General features: G+C 35.8%; 2 protein-coding genes across 2 annotated transcripts; both read left to right on the forward strand.

Annotated features, from left to right (window-relative positions):
• Positions 1–460: 460 nt before the first annotated feature.
• LOC115712574 (uncharacterized) lies at positions 461–3,753 on the forward strand. Its single transcript, XM_030640876.2, has 2 exons — positions 461–2,920; positions 3,386–3,753. The coding sequence occupies exons 1-2, from the start codon at positions 1,081–1,083 to the stop codon at positions 3,625–3,627; spliced, it is 2,082 nt and encodes a 693-aa protein (XP_030496736.2). The 5' UTR covers positions 461–1,080; the 3' UTR covers positions 3,628–3,753.
• A 10,546-nt stretch (positions 3,754–14,299) lies between these two features.
• Positions 14,300–16,428, forward strand: LOC115722056 (protein FAR1-RELATED SEQUENCE 5-like). The gene is made up of 2 exons (XM_030651176.1): positions 14,300–14,855; positions 14,921–16,428. Exons 1-2 carry the CDS (start codon positions 14,300–14,302, stop codon positions 16,426–16,428), a joined length of 2,064 nt encoding a protein of 687 aa, XP_030507036.1.
• Positions 16,429–19,719: the final 3,291 nt, after the last annotated feature.

The raw sequence follows: 19,719 nt of genomic DNA on the forward strand, positions 1-19,719 counted from the left end.
TTACATGTTTAAATAATGGTTTATTAATTGTTTTGTATATGGCTTAGATTGATCATTGATAGAATCTTCTTTTAACTATTTTGAATTCTACCGTTCTTAGCTGATGATCTTTTGTCGCCTAAACTAGAAAAATAGCAGCTTTTTGACTAAGAGGGTGGAAATAACAAAAAAGCAGCTTAATGTAATTATGTATGAACTAAATAAATATAAAAGTGGAAAGGTGCCAATGTTTTTAATTAATTCTATCAGAATAAAATTAATAGAATTTGAAAAGCTATATATAGTGGGGTGGTGAGGACCACTTCTTTCTTATGTAGAAACTAGAAAGCATATTTTCCACTAGGAGGACAAACATTTGATAAATAAAATCAAAATCACAGTTCGATCACAAGCAGCCAACAAATAAATAAAAAATAAATAGAGAATTAATAGACATCCACTGCATAGAAATAACTGTGGTGATTAATTATATAAGAGCACTTAGGTCTAGTACAGTTGCAGTTGCAGCTTTGTTTAGACTTGTAATGTTAATATTTGTAATAGAGCATTACTATGGGGCAATAATATTGGTGTTTAGTACCTCTAGATATGTCGCCTAGCGATACTATTATATGTCACCCGATACTTAATTAATTGGAAATAATAACACATAGTAAGCTAGTAAACACATTAGTAGTACTTTTTAGTTTTAGCATTTCTGTTAGTTAATAGTATATAATATGAGACACCACTATGTCGATATATTGGGCAAGGTTTCTCCCAGAAATGTTCATTATATATTTTATATATAACTATGTAGCATATATCTTATTAATTGGGCATATTCATCTCCCCTTCCAAACCTGGCTAGCTACTATAGCTTTCTCGATTTAAATACTCTACATGCGCCGCTAGCAAGGCTAGGTGTCCTTATTACATATATACTTCTCCAAGTACTTTTCCCTTAATCTCAACGTTCTTTTCTTTCCTTTTGGATTAAAACACTTTTATTCCCTTACGACTAATTTCCTCGTCATACAAGTAAAAACCCTAGCTAGTTTGCCTAAGCAATACACAATCATCTCATTTTTGTTCTGTTCCATGGATTCCTCCCTTACAAAACATGAGAATATCCGAACAACTCATCTTATTTCCAAAACTCATGATTTGATCAGTACCACCCCATGTATGACCCCATTTTGCTTCTTCTGCATAATGAAAGAGCCAGATTCTAAACAAAGAAGAACCAAAATAACCAACTGCTTTAAGAAACTGCCTGTTATAGGCGAACAGGAAAATGTTTTGGTGCTTAGTGGTCTTTGGTACATCGCCATGAGTCACCCGGGCGACTGGGAGCTCCCTTCGCTTGGCGTTTTTGAGTGCATGACTAGTTTAATCCACAAAGCTCTAAACGACGACGAGTGGCGTTGCAGGGACCAAAACATATACATCCCTTACTACGCTGCTCATGTCATTGGTTCTTACACCATGAAAAGGGTCGAGTTTGCTGAGAAAGCCGTTGAGTCGGGCGTCATTCCACCATTGATGGAGCTTCTTAGAGGAAGAAAGATGAGTTGGGTAGAACAAAGGGTTGCGGTTCGAGCTCTTGGTCACCTCGCCAGCTATGAAAGAACTTTCGAAGCCTTGGCTCAATACGAGGAAGAGGTGGTAAGGTTAGCCATGCGTTTAGCTTCTACTTGCGTAGATGTCGTTTACGACGACTTTGTTAGAGTTAAGGATAATAATAATAATAATAATAATAAAAGTAATAATAAAAGGAGGCTAAAATATCATTGTGACTTACTTACTAGAGGGTCAGTTGCAAATAGAGAAATGGAGAACTTCAAGGCGGAGGAATGGACTAGCCAAATTCAATGTTGGTCTCTCTATCTTCTCAACTGTTTTGCTTATAAAGGGAGGTCTTATAATATCATTTGTGAGAAGGAGTTTTTGAGAAGTCTTTGTTGGATGTGGGGTGGACTGGCGAACCATGTTTCACCTGCTGGGGTTGGACTTATTAGAATTTTGTGTTACAATAAATATGGGAGGAAAAGAATTGCTGACATGAAAGATGTTATAGAATATCTCTGTATTCTCTCGAGGTCTTCTGACGATTGGCAGTATATGGGAATCGATTGCCTTCTTTTACTTCTCAAAGATTTCGATACAAGGTATAAAGTTATTGACATTGCTATCTTGTTTCTTATTGATTTAATCGAACTTAAAGACCTTGGAGATAGAGCAAACGTGGGTGAAGAAATCACAAAGGCACTCCTTTTGGATTATACTTATTTTAAGGAAAAGAAGTCAGTGAAGTCATTTATTACTACTAAAAAAGTTCAAAAGGTTTTGGAAGATTTATGGGATTGGAAGGTAGAGAAGAGGAGAAAAGAAAAGGCAATATCTGAAGAGAAGCTCGAGGAGAGAAGGGTTTTGGTTGGGTTGATTAAACAACAAGCAAACCGTTTGTATTGTTTAGGAGAAATAGGAGAAGCTAGGAGGAAGTACTCTGAAGCATTAGCTTTATGTCCTTTAAGGTTGATTAAAGAGAGAATAGTTCTTTATAGTAATAGGGCTCAGTGCCAATTGTTGCTTAAGGATCCGGATTCTGCCATTACAGACTCGACCAGAGCTCTTTGCCTTTCGACTCCGCCAAATTCTCATGGTAAAAGCCTGTGGAGAAGATCGCAGGCTTATGACATGAAAGGATTGGCCAAAGAGAGTTTGATGGACTGCATTATGTTCATCAGTTCGGAGGTGATCACCAAGAAGATTCCATATTATGCTGCGCGAATGATCAGCAAACAGGTGGACGCCACGTGGCTTTTTGCCACATCTCGGTTAAGATTGTCACAAGTTGAGCAGAAGATGATTAGTGGCAATGATGAGGGACAGTACTACAGAAAAATGATGATGAGGCCCAATTTGATGGACAAAAGAGGTACATATTTCTTAAGGAATTACCCTAGCCATTTAATTAGGCCAAAAATCAATAAATACACTATACACAATTTTTAGAATCATCATCATTGGTACGTAGTACTGATTATCACTATATGCATATTCTCAACTAATAATACAAAGATTTATAACATAATATAGATTAAATTGTGCATTGGTTTAAATATGTTGTAATTTGTGAGTCTCAAAATTAACACATGAAAGTGATTAATGAGTTGAAAGTGTTGCTACAGAACTCCAAAATCTAATCCTTACTATTGAAGCAATTATAATAATCATGACTTGAAATTCAAATATTCTTTCGTAAATGTTTTTCTTTTTTCTAACAAGGCGTGCCTAATTAGTTTACGGAACTTTCCGTACGCAAAATGGAGTTAATAATTATGTACATATGTAATTAACAAATTTATTATTTTATGTACAAAATTAATGGTGAACTTTTTAGGTGATCTGTCAACCATTACCGAAGAACCTTTGATTTTAAAGGAAGAGAGAAATAGGAGTAAGATGGAGAGAGGAAGAAGAATTTCAAAAAGAGCAGCTGGCGTGCAACAACGTACCACAAGTCAAATAGTGTTACCATGTGTTAGTACTGCTGATGATATGATACAATATTACAGTGGGTCGCCTAAATCATGCCAACAAGGATATTCAAAAACTTCACCTCTAGATTTTATCAGCTTTTAGTAATTAATTATTAGTTATATGTCACTAACATAGAATTAGTAATATTATTACGTTCGTACTTCTAGATGTTACAAAAACTACAAAAATGTTTAATGATGTACTTCGATGATTCGATCTTCAGCCCCATCCTCATTAAAAGCTTATGGTCAATTGATAGTATTATATATTTTGCTTTTGATGATCAGCACTGGCCATGCTATGTTGTCATCTATTATATTGAAAAAATAGGCATGGTACCTTTCAGAATTCTCTCTTTAGACGTATAGAATGGATAATTTCACTCTAGGAAAAAAAGTACATTTTATGGTTTTAATTACTAGCCGTTACATGTATATAATGGTTTTCATTTAAGAAAAATTATTGTTGTGGGAAACGATGACTTCTTGTGGGAGCCACTCAACAGAAGTTTGAGATGTGTGTCTCCCATATAGTTCTTTGTGTAATCCAGTACTTAGAAAATACGATAACGTTATAGATTAGATCTTTGTGTAATGATCTTCCATGAATACAAGATTAATAGTTCCCTAGTTTTCTCTCTTGATGGGGCAAAAATAAAGTGTCACTCTTGTTTTTTTGGGATCACTACCAATATATAACCTCATAGTTAAGTTATAATTTTAATTATTTCTAATTTAGCGCATGATACTTTAATACTCATTGACTCATAATTATTAAATGATCACTTTATTTGGATCAAACTTTTGTATAGCAAGCCACACAAATTAGAAATTTCTTTTAAGGTATGTACACATTTAGCCCATGACACTTTAATACTCATTGACTCATAATTATTAAATGATCACTTTATTTGGATCAAATTTTTGTATAGCAAGCCACACAAATATACATATGAACTCATATTGAGGATTATAATCTAATAGTTTTAGTTAGTAAGGCGTTAGAGAAAGTTTTGGAGTTTGGATTAAAAACGTTGGACTCAATCTCTAAGTATCATTATGTTTGTTTTACAAAATATTATAGAGTCCAACATTGTGTTAACTCTAAAATAAAACGATAAGAAGCGTGAATATTTTTTTTGTAATTATAATATATATTAGGGATAATTGCGGTAAAGGTCCCTAAAAATTTAGAGTTGATGCAGACTAGTTTTCAATCTCGAAAATTGGCAGCAATAGTTTTCAAGATCACGTTTTCTGTAAGTTCGTTTGTCCCCCTTTCTAACTGATCCATTAAACCTAAATAAAGTACCATGTGTCAATCTTTTATTAGTACAAATAATAATTTTAATTATTTTTTTTAAATAATAAAAAAACTAAAAAAATGATTTTAAAATCATAAAATATTTTTTTCTTTTCTTTTTCTTATTCGTCTTCTTCACACGATTCCCAGCCACCGACCCCAACTTCTCTTCGTATTCCAATCTCTCTCTCTCTCTCTCTCTCTCTCTCTCTCTCTCTCTCTCTCTCTCTTTCTCTCTCTCTCTTCCTCAGCATCAAATCTGTAATTTCTTTTTTCATATTTTTTCATCTCTCTCTCTTGGCACTGATTGGGTCGAACAGATCAATGACACTGGGATGAACAAATATGGGGACGACGACAGGCTGGTACTCTAGGCAGTGGGTGACTTGGAAAGAGCTTCAGATCTCAACTTGAAACGCCTCCATAGTCGGGCAATGGTCCTCTCTCTCTCTCTCTCTCTCTCTCTCTCTCTCTCTCTCCTTTTCCTTCAAACATCGGTGCCCTACCCTCCTCCGACGACTGGTGGTTCTCGACAGTTTGTGATCGACGGAGGCTAGAGATCTGGGCAATGGATGACTGCGAAAGAGCTCCACTTTCAAGTATCTCTTTTTCTAATTTTTTATTTGTCCTTTTTCTTTTAAGTGTAACAGAGAACCAAGGTTTGGTGGTAGTGCTCCAATTAGATCTAATTGGTTCCCTCTCTTAGTTATTCTCATTTGTGTATACACATATTTGATTTTTCCTTTTTTTTTTTGGGTCAAAATGGTGGTGGTGCTTTGAGTCAAAAAAAATTATATTTAAGTTTTTATCAGAGATTTGGTTCGTGGGTGTAGCAAACAGGGTTTTGTTTTGTTTTTTGGTTGTCTTCGACTCGATGCTAAATGGTGACCGTGACTGGGAATGGGGGTGGGTGAGGGTCGTGGCTGGGGATGGCGGTGGGGTGAGGGTCATGGATGGAAATCGTGTGAAGAAGACGAAGAGGAAAAAGAAAAGAAAAAAAAGTTATTTAATGCTTTTAAAATAAAATTTTAGTTTTTTTATATTATTTTAATTTTTTTAATTAAATTATTATTTGAATCAATAAAAAATTGAAACATGACATGTTATTTAGGTTTGATGGATCAATTAGAAGGAGCGAATAATAGACTTACATAAATCGTGACCTTGGGAATTATTACCACTAAATTGAGACTGTTGAACGAGAAAAAAAATACTACAACATTTAACTCCATTAGCGGCGGACCACTCCGCCACTAATACCCCACAAATTGGCCGCTATAGGGTATTAGCGGCGGATCTCCCCCGCTATTGGTCCGCTGCTAATGAGTGGCCGCTATTAATAACATTAGCGGCCGAATTGGGGTCCGCCGCTAATAATACCATTAGCGCCGGAGCATTAGCGGAGGGACCCCGCCGCTAATGCTCTTTGTCAGTTTCGTGTTTCAAGACAGCAGAGAGCATTAGCGGCAGGGTCCCGCCGCTAATGCTAATTAAAAATTGAAAAAAAATAATTTTGTAAATAACGTTATTTAAATATATAAATAAATAATTAATATAAATACATAATAAATCCAATTACAATTAATATAATTTAAATCCAATAAAATTTATTACTAATTTAAAATTGTCTCAAAATAAATTACTTTAACATTAATTCTATTACAATATTGTCTCAAAATTAAACTAAATTATTAAAAAATATAAACAAATTATTCCATAACATCTTCATTAAGGTCTCGAATTATAAAGTCTTGATCCAGATTATTATCGTTACGAGTTCCCGAAGCCCGTGGCGGAGAAGACACATATGCTTGATCTGATGATAAATCCAGTGTTAGATTTCCCAGCTCAACTTGGTTAAAAATAGGAGTTGAATAAAGCACATATGCACATATGGTATATATTTATAAGTATACTCAAGGATTGATATATTCTTTTCAACCATTTATTATTAACTATTATTATAAAATTTTATGAATATTTTATGAATTAGACACATATTATTTCATCTTAAACAATAATATTAACAATTTATTTTTTAATAATTTAAATAAAAAATTTATTCATTTATTTACAATAAATTATTTAAAAAATAACATATTACTAAACATATTTTCTAAACTTAAATAAATATAAATTAATAATTTTTTTAAACAAATTATTATTATTTGAAAATTTATATAATTAATTATAATTTAAAATAATTTTTTATTTAATTCCTAAAATAAAAATATTTACTTTTATAAAACAAAATTATATTAAATTATATATTTTTTTAATTTTTCATTATTCTTAATTTTTTATGATAATAAAATTAAACCAACATAAAATTATATTAACAAATTATTTCTTAAAACTTTAAATAAAAATTTTATTCATTTAATTATAATTTATATTAAAATTAAAAAATAAATAAATTCCTTTTATTTAACTTTAGAATTTTAAATATTAAAGTTATTTATTAATTTAATTAAAAAATGTCAAATTACTAAACTTAACTTCTAAACTTATATAAATATAAATTATTAACTTTTTTAAAACATATTAATATAATTTACAATTTTATATTATTGATTAAAATATAAACTAATTTTTAATTAATTCCTAAACTTAAAATTTTATCTTAATAAAATAAATATATTTTAAATTATACTTTTTTAATATTTTCATTATTCTCATTTTCTTAAGATATTACATCTTTAACAAACCCAATAAAAATAATTAAATAAACTAAAAATAAAAAATAATACAAAAAAAGATACACATTAATAAAAACATACATTTCACAAAAAAAAAAAATTTGTGTCCACTTCCTTAAAATTCTTAAAAACATACACAAATAACATATAATAAAATATATATATATAAATAAACTGTATAAAATATATTTAGAATATAAATAAATCTATCATAATTACATATACCTTATATATATACAACTAAATAAAAGTCACATATATATTTTACATATACATTTAAATAAACTATATATAATACACAAAAAAATATATTATCTTTCAAAAATATATACTGATATAATATATATATATACACAGGCAGAGCAAAAATATATATACACAGATATATATACAAAGAACAAATATATATATACACAGACAGAGCAGATCAACAAAAAAAATCCAAAAATTAAGAATTCGAACCCTAAATCATTTACAGTGATCTTGAAACAAACAAAGACATTTTTTTTTTTAAAAAATGTTAAAAACAATGGAGATTGGAGATGACTTACATGAGTTGTTTGGGACTTTGTGTCCGTTTATTTTGAATTTTTGCACGAAAACAACCCTCCTCCGTCTGTGGCTGGTGCTAGGTTCAAAAATAAAGAAAGTAAAAAAATATCAATTGAAGCAACAAAAAGAAAAACGGAATGGGAGTAATAAAATTAAATAAAACATATCAATCTTTAACAAAAATCAACTAAAACAACAAAAATGGGTGGAGTAATAAAATACACATACCTTGGGAGGATTTTTGAGGAAGAACAACAAGAACAAAAGGGGTGGCCGGAATGGGGATGAAAAATTAGTGTTTGAGTTTTGAAGAGAAAAGATGGGGAAATGGGGAATGAGGGTTTGATGGGATATATATAAGGGTATTAGCGGCGTATCCCGCCGTTAATAGTAATAATTTTTTTTATTATGTTTTTATTTTTTAACTATTATTAGCGGCGGGGTCCGCCGCTAATAAAATTTGAACTGAATGGGCGGGAAAAATTCCGCCCGTTTATTACCGGCGGACCCTGCCGCTAATAGTATTAGCGGTGGGCATTAGCGGCGCACAACCCGCCTGTAAAGCCCGCTTAGTTAATTTGGAAATTAGCAGCTGTTTATGATTAATTATGAAATTATTTATAGCTATTTAAATAATTTATTATACTGTTATTTATGTTATTCAGTATCTTGCATATTTTGCATTTCCGGTGTCCGGTATTTTGGAACTCGGCGTTTGGCTCAGTAGAAATCACAATTTAGTATGTTAGTAGTTTGGGGACGGGTTTTAGACATTGGGAATGTCGGGAATGGCCGGGAATTTAGAATGTCTCAAAAATACCCCTTTAGTATGATTTATGTGGTTTTATGGTGGAGGGGCAAAATGGTCTTTTTGCCCCATTAGTGTTTTGTCTTATATGATTTACTAAATGGATTAAATGTTTATTTTAAATAATTATTTTGGCTGAAATAAGGTGTTATATGCATTAAAACTCTTTTTCTCTCAAACTTTACACTTAGCATAAAATTAGAAAACTTTGAAAAAGAGAACTCTCTCTCATTCTCTCTCTCTATTTCGGCTGGTGCATGGGATTCAAAGGGCTGGGTTTTTCCATCAATTTCTAGCTAGATTCATCATCACTTTGGAACTCTTGTTTGTGGTAGGTGTTTCTTAATTTTTCCTCTTTTGTTTTCTTGAAAAAAAAATGGTGAAAAGATGAGTAAAATGCATGCTTTTGTGGCTGTTATTATTGCTGTGCTTGGTTGTTGATTTCTGAGGTTTAAAGCATGTTTAATTGATGTTAATTGAGCTGTTTGAAGCATGTTAGTTAGGTTGTTCAAAGCTTTGAGTTTTCTATGCAAAAATGTGATTTTTGGTGAAAATATTGTGAATCTGTTCTGTGATGTTGCTGTTGTTTTTAATTGTTTTTCAGAGGCTTAGATAAGCTTGATTAAGTAGAATTAAGCTAGTGAAATGCATGTTTAGGTGTTTTTGCTCAAGTTTGAGTTTAGAACTCAAAGCTTGAGCTCCAATGGCATTTTTCATGTTTGAGGTTTCTGGGTTGTTTTGATGCCTTGGATATGTTCTAGGGAAGGTATAGAGCAGGTCTGGAAAGTTTGAGGTGATTTGGGGTTGATTTGTGCAAGTTATGAAAATTTGATGTTGCTGCGAGGCGGAATTCGGTTGTGCATCCGGAATTCGGATGAGGGTCCTGAATTTCCCAGGCGGAATTCCGGTTGGGCAACCAGTCTACCGGTTGGGGAATTTTTCAGAACCCGTGTTTTCCTCGTTTTTATGTTTTAGGGGGTATTGCCATGCTTTTTATCAATAGGGAAACTTTTAGTTCCTAGTTTTAGTCCCCGGGAAGTGATTTAGCGTGTCACTTATAGCGTTGTGATTTTTATGGTTTAGGAGCCGATGTCCGCCACTCGGCTTCGGTTCCGGTCGGGTTGTGGCACACACTGAAATCGGAATCCGGGTAAGATTAGTATAACGGTATGCATATGTAGATTACATGTTTAACGTGCATGTAGGAAGCACTGTTAGATTACATTAGTTATGTATATAGGCTTCGAACCATCCAACCTGTCACGTCGGTACGGTGGAGTATGACCGACGGCGGAGTATGACCGGTTCGGCCGTCGGGCGACATTTGGTTGGTGGTTACGTGCTATTGACCTATCCCGTCGGTACGAGTGGAGTATGACCGGCGGCGGAGTATGACCGGTTCGACCGATCAGGAGGATACTTGTCAATAGTACCGTCCCTGTGAACGTTCAAAACTCAGTACCATGTTGGACATGGCAGTAGTGGCTCAGTACCATGTTGGACATGGCAGTAGCGGGACTCAGTATCGTGTTGGACACGGCAGTACGAATTATGTATGAGTATTATTATGCTTTTCTTACTGAGTCTGTCGACTCACAGTTTACGTTTATGTGTAGGTAAAGGCAAGGCTATAGCTGATGGACCGTGAGCGAGCTTATGAGATTGTACATGTCGGGGCGGTTAGGCCTGGAGCGTACAATCCTCGGGACAGCAAGGCTGATTTTGTAACTGGTCGTTAGACGACCCTTATTTTTATGTAACAGTTAAACAGTTAAACTTTTTGTAAATATTTTTATAATCGGGATCCCGAGTCTTTTGTAATGTGGTTTTATAAGTTTAATTAAAAAGCAAAATTTTAATTAATCACGTTTTTCCATAAACCTCGTTGATTAGCAACGAGCTGCACAGTACGTTTAAAAATCACGTAATACGCCTAAGGTAGTTAGGGTGTTACAATTTGGTATCGTAGCCGCGGAGTTGTCTTAGAAGATCGTCACGACATGTACAATCATCATCGGCGGTTGGCTCGGTTCACGGTTCAGTAAGCCTTTATTGCTTTAGTAGTTTATTTTATTCAGTTATGAAAAAGAAAAGCCTGTTAGGAAGCATGTTAGTAGCCTGATAGTAGAATAGGCGCATGTTTCGTTTTTAATTTCCAAATTAAGCGGCATTAGTAAGCTCTCCTTGAATACGACCTGATATGCCAACTCTTGGTTTCGCAGGCGGTTCTAACTAGATGGACGCCAGGCGGACTACCAGGAGTTAGGGCAACTCCGTAGGGTCGAATCAAGGTCTGGGAGCTCAGTTTCCCCCACCTGCTAGGGGCCGAGGTAGAGGTCCCCGAGGCAGGGCTCGTGGCCGGGGTGATGAGAACCCGCCACAGGCTGCCCAGGCTCCCGGCCCGATCGGGAGCCCGGCCGGGAGTTGCGGTTTGCGGAAATGCAAGCCGGATCGAAGAACAAGACCTCGAGATTCGGAGGTTGAGACGGCGGGGTGCCCCTGCCGGTTCTGTGCCGTAGTTCCGGTGGCACACCTTCTGCTTGCCCGAGGCCGAGATAGTGGTGGCGGCCCATAGATTGGAACCTCTGTATGAGCGGTTCCGGAAGCAAGCACCTCCGGTATTCCTGGGAGGTCCGGATGTAATGAAAGCCGAGCAATGGCTGACGGTGATCACCAAGATTCTGAATTTCATGGGTGTCACCGGCAACGATAGAGTGGTGTGCGCCACGTTTCAGTTCCAGGAGGACGCGTTGGTATGGTGGGACATGGTGTCTCAGATCCATGACGTCACCACCATGACCTGGGAAAGGTTCCAGGAACTCTTTAATGCAAAGTATTACAACGAGGCGGTCAGAAGCGCCAAGAGGAAAGAGTTCGTTCACCTGACCCAGCGGGAGAACATGAGCGTCACTGAGTATACTACTCAGTTCGATCGGTTGGCGAGGTTAGCCTCGGGAATTGTGCCGACGGACTTCAGCAAGAAGGAGAAGTACCTGGACGGGTTGAATCCCAAGATCAGACATGATCTGATGATTACCACAGACGACAGCACCACCTATGCTCAGATGGTGGAGAAGGCACTGCGAGCTGAGGGCGCAGTGGGGTGCATGTCAGAATCAGCGAGTACTCCGGTTAGTGGCGGGGCTCCTACCCCTCCTGCATCAGGCTATAGCAGGGGGAGTAGTGGTTCGGCCATCGATCAGAGGAAGAGAGCACCCACTGCTTCCGGTGGCTCGAGTCAGAACAAGAGGTTCCGGGGGAACCAGAACAGAGGGAGTCGTCCTGGTGGTACTGAGACCCGATTCTCCTATCCCGAGTGCCCTAGCTGCAAGAGGCACCATCGGGGCGAGTGCAAAGGTCAGGGATGCTTTCATTGTGGCATGCCCGGACACTTCAAGAGGGAATGTCCCCAGCTCGACCCGGAGGCACCGAGAGCTCCGGCGATACCCACTCCGGCCCGGGGTGTTCACTATCACTATCACGCGAGCCGATGCGGATGCCGGCCCATCGCCTTGTCACATGTCAGCTTTCTATTAACAACTCGCTATATTCAGTGCTGTTCGATTCTGGGGCTACACATTCTTATGTGGCGGCCAGAGTCTTTAGTAAATTGGGTAGACCCTATGATAGATATGAATCAGGGTTTGGAACCACGTTACAGCGGAGAATTGGTTATCTCCAATAGGTGGATTAGGTCTATGCCGATCAGGATAGATGGTAGAGAGTTAAGCGCTGATCTGATAGAGATGAGTTTAGTCGAATTCGATATTATTTTAGGAATGGATTTCCTATCTAAATATTCGGCGAGCATTGATTGTAAAAGGAAAATGGTGGTCTTCCAACCGGAAAGTGAAGAACCGTTTGTATTTGTTGGTTCGGTTCAGGGATCTCGGATCCCGATGATCTCGGCTATGTCAGCGAGAGAATTGTTGCACGGCGGTTGCTTAGGGTTTCTGGCCGTGGTGGTGGACACCACTCGGCCAGATACCATTCGGCCAGAGGACATCAGAGTGGTTCGGGAATTTTTGGACGTTTTTCCCGAAGAACTTCCAGGGTTACCACCTCAGCGGGAGATTGATTTCGTGATTGACTTGGCACCAGGGGTGGATCCGGTTTCCAAAGCCCCGTATAGAATGGCTCCAGCTGAACTTAAGGAATTAAAGATTCAGCTCCAAGGATTGCTTGACATAGGGTTCATTCGGCCCAGTGTGTCACCCTGGGGAGCCCCGGTTTTGTTCGTCAAGAAGAAGGATGGTTCTATGAGGATGTGCATCGACTACAGGGAACTGAACAAGCTGACGGTAAAGAATAAATATCCATTACCTAGGATCGATGACTTGTTCGATCAGCTTCAGGGGAAAACGGTCTTTTCTAAGATTGATCTCCGTTCGGGTTATCATCAGTTGAGAATCCGAGAGGAGGACATTCCGAAGACGGCTTTCCGCACTAGGTATGGACATTACGAGTTTCTGGTTATGTCATTCGGACTAACCAATGCTCCTGCAGCATTCATGGACCTGATGAATAGAGTATTCAAGGATTTCCTCGATATCTGTGTGATTGTGTTTATCGACGACATCCTCGTGTACTCTCAATCAGAAGAGGAGCATGAGTTACATCTTCAAATGGTACTGCAACGACTTTGAGAACATAAGCTTTACGCCAAGTTCAAGAAATGTGAGTTCTGGTCATCTCAGGTGTCCTTCCTAGGGCACATTGTGAGTAAAGATGGGATCAAGGTGGATCCCGGGAAGATTGAATTAATATCATTTACTTTAGATACACACAAACGTATGTAGGATTAATTGTTTATTAATTTAAATTTTTATTTCTTAATAGGTAGTCATTTAAACGTATATAACTAAACACAACTCTAGGAATATTAAAGTCAAAGTTTGTTGAATCATTTCAAAAAAGAAAATTAATACCTAAAAGTTCTGCACTATTTGATGTTTTTTGAATGATGTGGTTGTTATTCATATTTGTATTAGTGTTATAGTGAAACTGTTATCTTTTCTTTATACACAACCTTTGAGTATTGATGCAAAAGAATTTCATGATGAACCAAGATGATATGAATGGTGAGGAACCCTATGATGAGAGCAACATGGTAGACAATAGAGCAGGAGCAGAAGAAATGATGAACAACAATAATACTTGTGGCAATTAGAACTATGAAAATGATGAAGAAGAAAATATTTTTGAAATTTATGAAATTGACGAGGAAGATCCGTTTCTGCTAACAAGAGATGATTTAGTTGGCCATGTTTTTGACTCACTGGAAATGGCAAAGGAATTAATTAATTTGTATTCCAAATTAATTGGATTTAGCATTCGTAAAGGACACGCGCGCTTTAACAAGTTCGGTCTTTTACAAGAAAGAGAGTGGTTGTGCTCACGATGAGGGAAGAGAATGGAAAAACATGTACAAAGGAATGATCTGACGAGAGAGCCAAAGGCACATACTCGAGTTGATTGCAAAGTTGCTTTCAGGGTCCACCGAGTGATAGGTGAGAATACATGGATTTGCAGAGAGTTTATCACAACCCATTCACATGCGCTCCCTGCTGATAATCACAAACAATTTCTTCGATCAAATCGAGTGGTGACAGCAGGATACGTTGAGACTGCTACATTGTTAAGGGAAGCTGGTGTTAAGACTTATCATATATTATCTTACATGGCTATTCAAGTTGGGGGGTACGAGAAGATGCCCTTCACAAAGTCAGACATTTACAACAAAATATCAAACATGGAACAAGTGAGACTATCTAGTTCAGATGCAAGGCGTGCAATTGGATACTTAGAGCAGACAATGATGATCGATTTTTTGGAAGATACTCTGTTCATAAAAGGAACAGACTTCAACACATATTTTGGTCAGATGGACGGGCACAATTTGACTATGAGACTTTTGGTCACGCCATTGCTTTGGATTCAACCTACAAGACCAATGCATAAGGAAAACCGTTATTGGTGTGGATCGGTATTAATAACCATTATAGAACTATCATATTTGCTTTTACATTACTAGACAATGAATCAGCAGAAAGCTACATATGGGCAGCACAACAATTTTTAGAGTGTATGAATGGGGTTCATCCAAAGACTGTTGTCACTGATTCTGATCCAGCGCTTAAGACAATGGTGGAGGAGACGATGCCGGATACAATTCATAGGCTATGTTATTGGCACATGCATAATAATGCAGTAAGTAATGTCACCGACCCTGGATTTGCTCAAAAATTAACGCAACTTGTGTTCAAATACTACGAGGAAGAGGTATTTGAGGCGAAATGGGCCGCTTTGGTGACAGAGTATATTCTGGAAAATACCCGTTATGCCAATGACTTGTATGAAAGACGTAAAAATTGGGCAGAAACTTTTCTAAGGGGAAATTTTTTCTGTGGGATGTCAACTACACAACACAGTGAGGGGGTTAATGCTCTACTGAAGAAAAAGCTCAACCGAAACCTAAAGTTGTATGTATTTGTAAGAGCTGTTGACATGTCACTTTCCTTAATTCTATATAGAGAGGCCAAAGATGATTATGATAGATTGCATACAACTCCCCAATTAGGGAAAACAAGCTTCCCTCAGATTGAGAAGTACCTATCTAACGTGTACACGAGAAACATGTATTACAAAGTCCGAGAGGAGATGGTTAAGGAGGCAAGATACTTGAAGGAAAGCAAGATTCAGACTGATAATGGAACTTTGTTGGAGTTATTAAAATATCCAGAATGCCGGATAAGAAGGGTAGTCTTAGTAAGCTCTAACAATAAATTTTTTGTGTGTGAATGTCAACACTTTCTATCTTTCGGAATACCATGTCGACATGTCTTCGCAGCAATGAAGTATATGAAAGTGCAGGATATACGCAAGTCACTTCTAGTAACAAGGTGGACAAAAACTCCTTATGGAGATGAGAAGGTCGAGACAAAGCATTATCGTGAATGTGAGAATGCGTCAACAGAAGTGCAGGCTCGATTTAGTAGGATAACCACAAAAATGGCTGAAGTTGCATACATTGGGGCTAAAACACATGAAGCTTACTATGAAATTTTACAATTGTTGGAGAACATGAGTATTAGCTTGCAAAAATATGATAAGGTAGAAAATAAGAGAGGCAGAGAGGAAGAAAAAATTAAGCAAAATGATATAACTGTAGAAGACCCACACATCTCAAAGACAAAAGGAATAGCGAAAATGCGGGGTTCCAAGGCTGTGAATAAAAGGAAGTGCACAATTTGCAAGAAATCAGGACATAACAAGAAAATATGCCCACAAACAAGGACTAAAAGGGCTGATGAAGATGAAGATTTTGGCAACCAATATGATGACGAGACTGAACAATCTGATGATGTATTAGAGAGTGACAATGGTGAAGAAAGGCTAAGTGACGAAGAAATGTTTGACCAAAGTCAAAGACAAACCAGTACATTACCATTAGAAGATGACAATGTTGGCCATAAACAATATACTTATTCCACTCCTACATCAATGGAAACTTGGTCGCAGTGGTGGGGGAGTGCATACTGATTTCACTCCTCCTACACATCAATGGAAACTTGGTTATGTGTTAGTCATTTGTCATAAGAGCAAGACTCCTTTGGTGATTTAGTTGTATTGTTCACTTGATTTTTACTAAAGTTAATCATCCATTATTGTGGCTGTTCCAACTTCAAATGTTGGTGGTTCGTTGTCTTTGTTTATAGTTACTTGATTCATGATAAGATTCTATTGGACTCAACATGTTTCTACAATACATCAACTTATGTTTTCATCAAATCCTTATTTTCTACTTTGTTTCAAACTTTGAATGTCGAAATAAAAAGAACAAGTTGAGTAAATATTTTTGTTAAAAAAACAAACATTAAAATATTAAAATTAAAATTATACATAATGATAATAGAGTTAATTTTCTTTATTTTTATTTTTTTTTGTTTTGTTTTCATTTTATGGCTTGAGTTGTTGAAGCACCCTATGTCTTAGTGTATTAATTTCTTTATGCAATAGCATTTTTGAGCTTGATTGGCATAGGAATATTTTCGGTTAGGTTCATAGATTTGATAGCATAGAATTTGGAAGAGTTTTATGCACTTTAATGGAGTTCTTGTTAACCTGAGATTTTTGCTTAAGTTTTGTTAACTTTTTGCTGCAGCAAGACAAACAGTATTTGTTAGACATGAGTGGATTCAATAGTTGAAGTCTTTCACATTCCAATAGTTTAAAACTTATTTTTATTTTCTATTACTCCAACCTGAAAAACAAAGAGAGGAAAAAATGAAGGAAGCTCAAATATGAAATGCTCAACTCAATTGTAGCTGAGGTAGACAACTGTATTTACAAGCAAAATCAATATATTATAGTAAATCAAATAGAAATAAAAAAAATAACTATTGCAAAATCACAGTAGAAACAATAGGGTGGTGAAGCCACTTCCAAGAATTGAGAACTACTACTCTGATATGGGGAACCACTGATTTTCTAGTAAATCAATATATTATAATAAACCAAAAAGAGATTAAAAAATAAAGACAAAATCAATGTTAATTCAAATTCATGTCTACTATTTTCAAGTGCTAAAACAAAGAACACTATACATTTACTACTAGAATGAGAAACATCAACACTTATAAAAATTAAAACAAAACCAAACCTTTGGATAAACTTCATCATCATCTCCAACTTGAATATTTGAAACTCAAAAATGAAACAAATTCTTAGGATCATGATGATGTTGATGAGTTAAAATCAAAACGTAAATGAAAAAACATATCCAAACTAAAATCCCTTGTCAAAGTGATAGACTAAATTTTCCTGGCATCTCATGGGTGAATTTGTCTTTAGCTACTACCACACTGAGTGAAGGGCTTGCGATCTCTGAAGGAAGCGAAGTTCACTCTATCTTTTAATTTGTTCATTTCAGATGTAACTATTTTCACTGCAATACGTGCCCTCTCATTGTGTGAATGAAACTGAAACAAGTTTGAGAAATGTGCACTCATTAACATATATATTAACAAATCTTCATTTAAAATTTTGAATATAGTCATTTAAGTACTGGTACCAATAGACAACATACAACTATTATAATTATTTGGTAAAAATTACCTTGGAATCAACAACACTGCGGTGCTCCAACCACTTAATGACAAATATTCAACAATCATAAGAATTAGTTTGTCGAGGTATAGTGATTGTCTTGACATTGAACCCAGTAATTGAAAAATTAAGCCATTTGCTTTGGGACGTTTTCTCCGAGAACAACTTCAAAGTTGCAATATCAGTAGCCAACAATGAGTCTAATTTCGCCAACTAAAAATACGAAAAAATCAAATAAATAAGTAAATATATAATTTTGTTGACAAATTAAATCACATATTAATCATCAAAACAAAAACATAACTAACCACAGGTTTCACCATGTCTTCCCCACTAGATTTACCATTGTTAAGTAAAGAATCCCAAATCTCAACCTCCTCATGCTCCACAGAGACGTTAAAAAGAAAAAAAAAATGCATATCCTTGTGCATTGGTATTAATATCTGCAACATATCCAAATGAATCATAACGCTAAAAATACATTCCTCACAAAAAAAGAACTTTCATATTATAATAATCTCACTTCCTTGCAAATAGCAAGATCTCCAATATAGAATTGTCGTGCAGACTCTTTTCCTCCATCACGATTCCCTTTAACAGTACTTAGAAATAGCTTATCAATACTAATTGAACACTAAACACCCAAACAAGATAAATGACACCTATATTAATGAACTTAAATTAATTTAGACAATAATGAAATTAAATATAACATTCATAAATAAACTTACACTCATCCATGTATTCAAAAACCACCGCTTATGCCCTCCTTTCGATCCCAATCTTTCAGCTTAGCATGTCACAAACGACATTCAAAATCTATAAATTAAAGGAAAAAAATTATTATTGTAAACGTGTTCACCATATAAGAACCCAAATCAGTTAGAACAGATTTAGTTACAACATCTACCTCGCCAAATAGCATAACTTCAAGAGCTAATGTTGACAATAACCGTCGATTAAGATATTGAAAGTCCGTGTCCACTATGGGTTCACTTCAAAATCACAAGATATCAATGAAGGTAAGCAATAATAAATAAATAGTGCACCCCAAAATCATAATTTTGAGTTTAGCCAAAATTTAACAAATAATAAAATTTTAAAAGATAAATTAAAATTATAACATACTATGAATCTAAATTTTTATAAAAAATGTACTCTAATATTGGCCCATAACTGGAACCAAAATGTGGGATAGAAATTTTAAACAACCAAACTCTTGCATATCAAACGCAACCCTCTTCAACTCTGCTCCCAAATAAGACTTCATCAGACATTTTCTCTTCTCCTAACATTTGAAAAAAAAAACATAAGATTTTATGATTTTTCAAATAAAAAAATAAATATAAATATGTTCACCTTATCTCCTGCATTCTTAGTAGAAGTGATCATTTCAACTGCTCCAACACTATCAACGGACTTCTCATCACTAGTAGACTTCACTCAACGCTTAATCGTGCGTGTTGATGACTTTTACATTAAGTATATTATAAATATTAACAAAAGATGTTGTGAACATAAGGAGTTAATATACATATATACAATTTTTTCTGATTAAACCATTAACTTTTTCACTTACTGTATTTCCCATCTCACGTTCAAGAAAAGTTTGACCAAACTGAGTGGTCTTTTGAAACACTGCATTGTCAAAGGTTAATCGTTTTCCACGCACACAACCACTCTTCACTGTAGGACCCCATACACTTGTGGAAGTCTTACCATTGA

This window comes from Cannabis sativa, chromosome X (assembly GCF_029168945.1).
Source record: "Cannabis sativa cultivar Pink pepper isolate KNU-18-1 chromosome X, ASM2916894v1, whole genome shotgun sequence".
Classification (NCBI taxonomy): Eukaryota; Viridiplantae; Streptophyta; class Magnoliopsida; order Rosales; family Cannabaceae; genus Cannabis; species Cannabis sativa.

What these genes read in the sequence shown, in the direction of transcription:
- LOC115712574 (XM_030640876.2), top strand. Translation starts at nt 1,081, where the DNA reads ATGGATTCCTCCCTTACAAAACATGAGAATATCCGAACAACTCATCTT. An exon ending in CAATTTGATGGACAAAAGAG is followed by an intron (nt 2,921 to 3,385) that starts GTACATATTTCT and finishes TGAACTTTTTAG; the next exon opens with GTGATCTGTCAACCATTACC.
- LOC115722056 (XM_030651176.1), top strand. Translation starts at nt 14,300, where the DNA reads ATGGAAAAACATGTACAAAGGAATGATCTGACGAGAGAGCCAAAGGCA. An exon ending in ACCAATGCATAAGGAAAACC is followed by an intron (nt 14,856 to 14,920) that starts GTTATTGGTGTG and finishes TTACATTACTAG; the next exon opens with ACAATGAATCAGCAGAAAGC.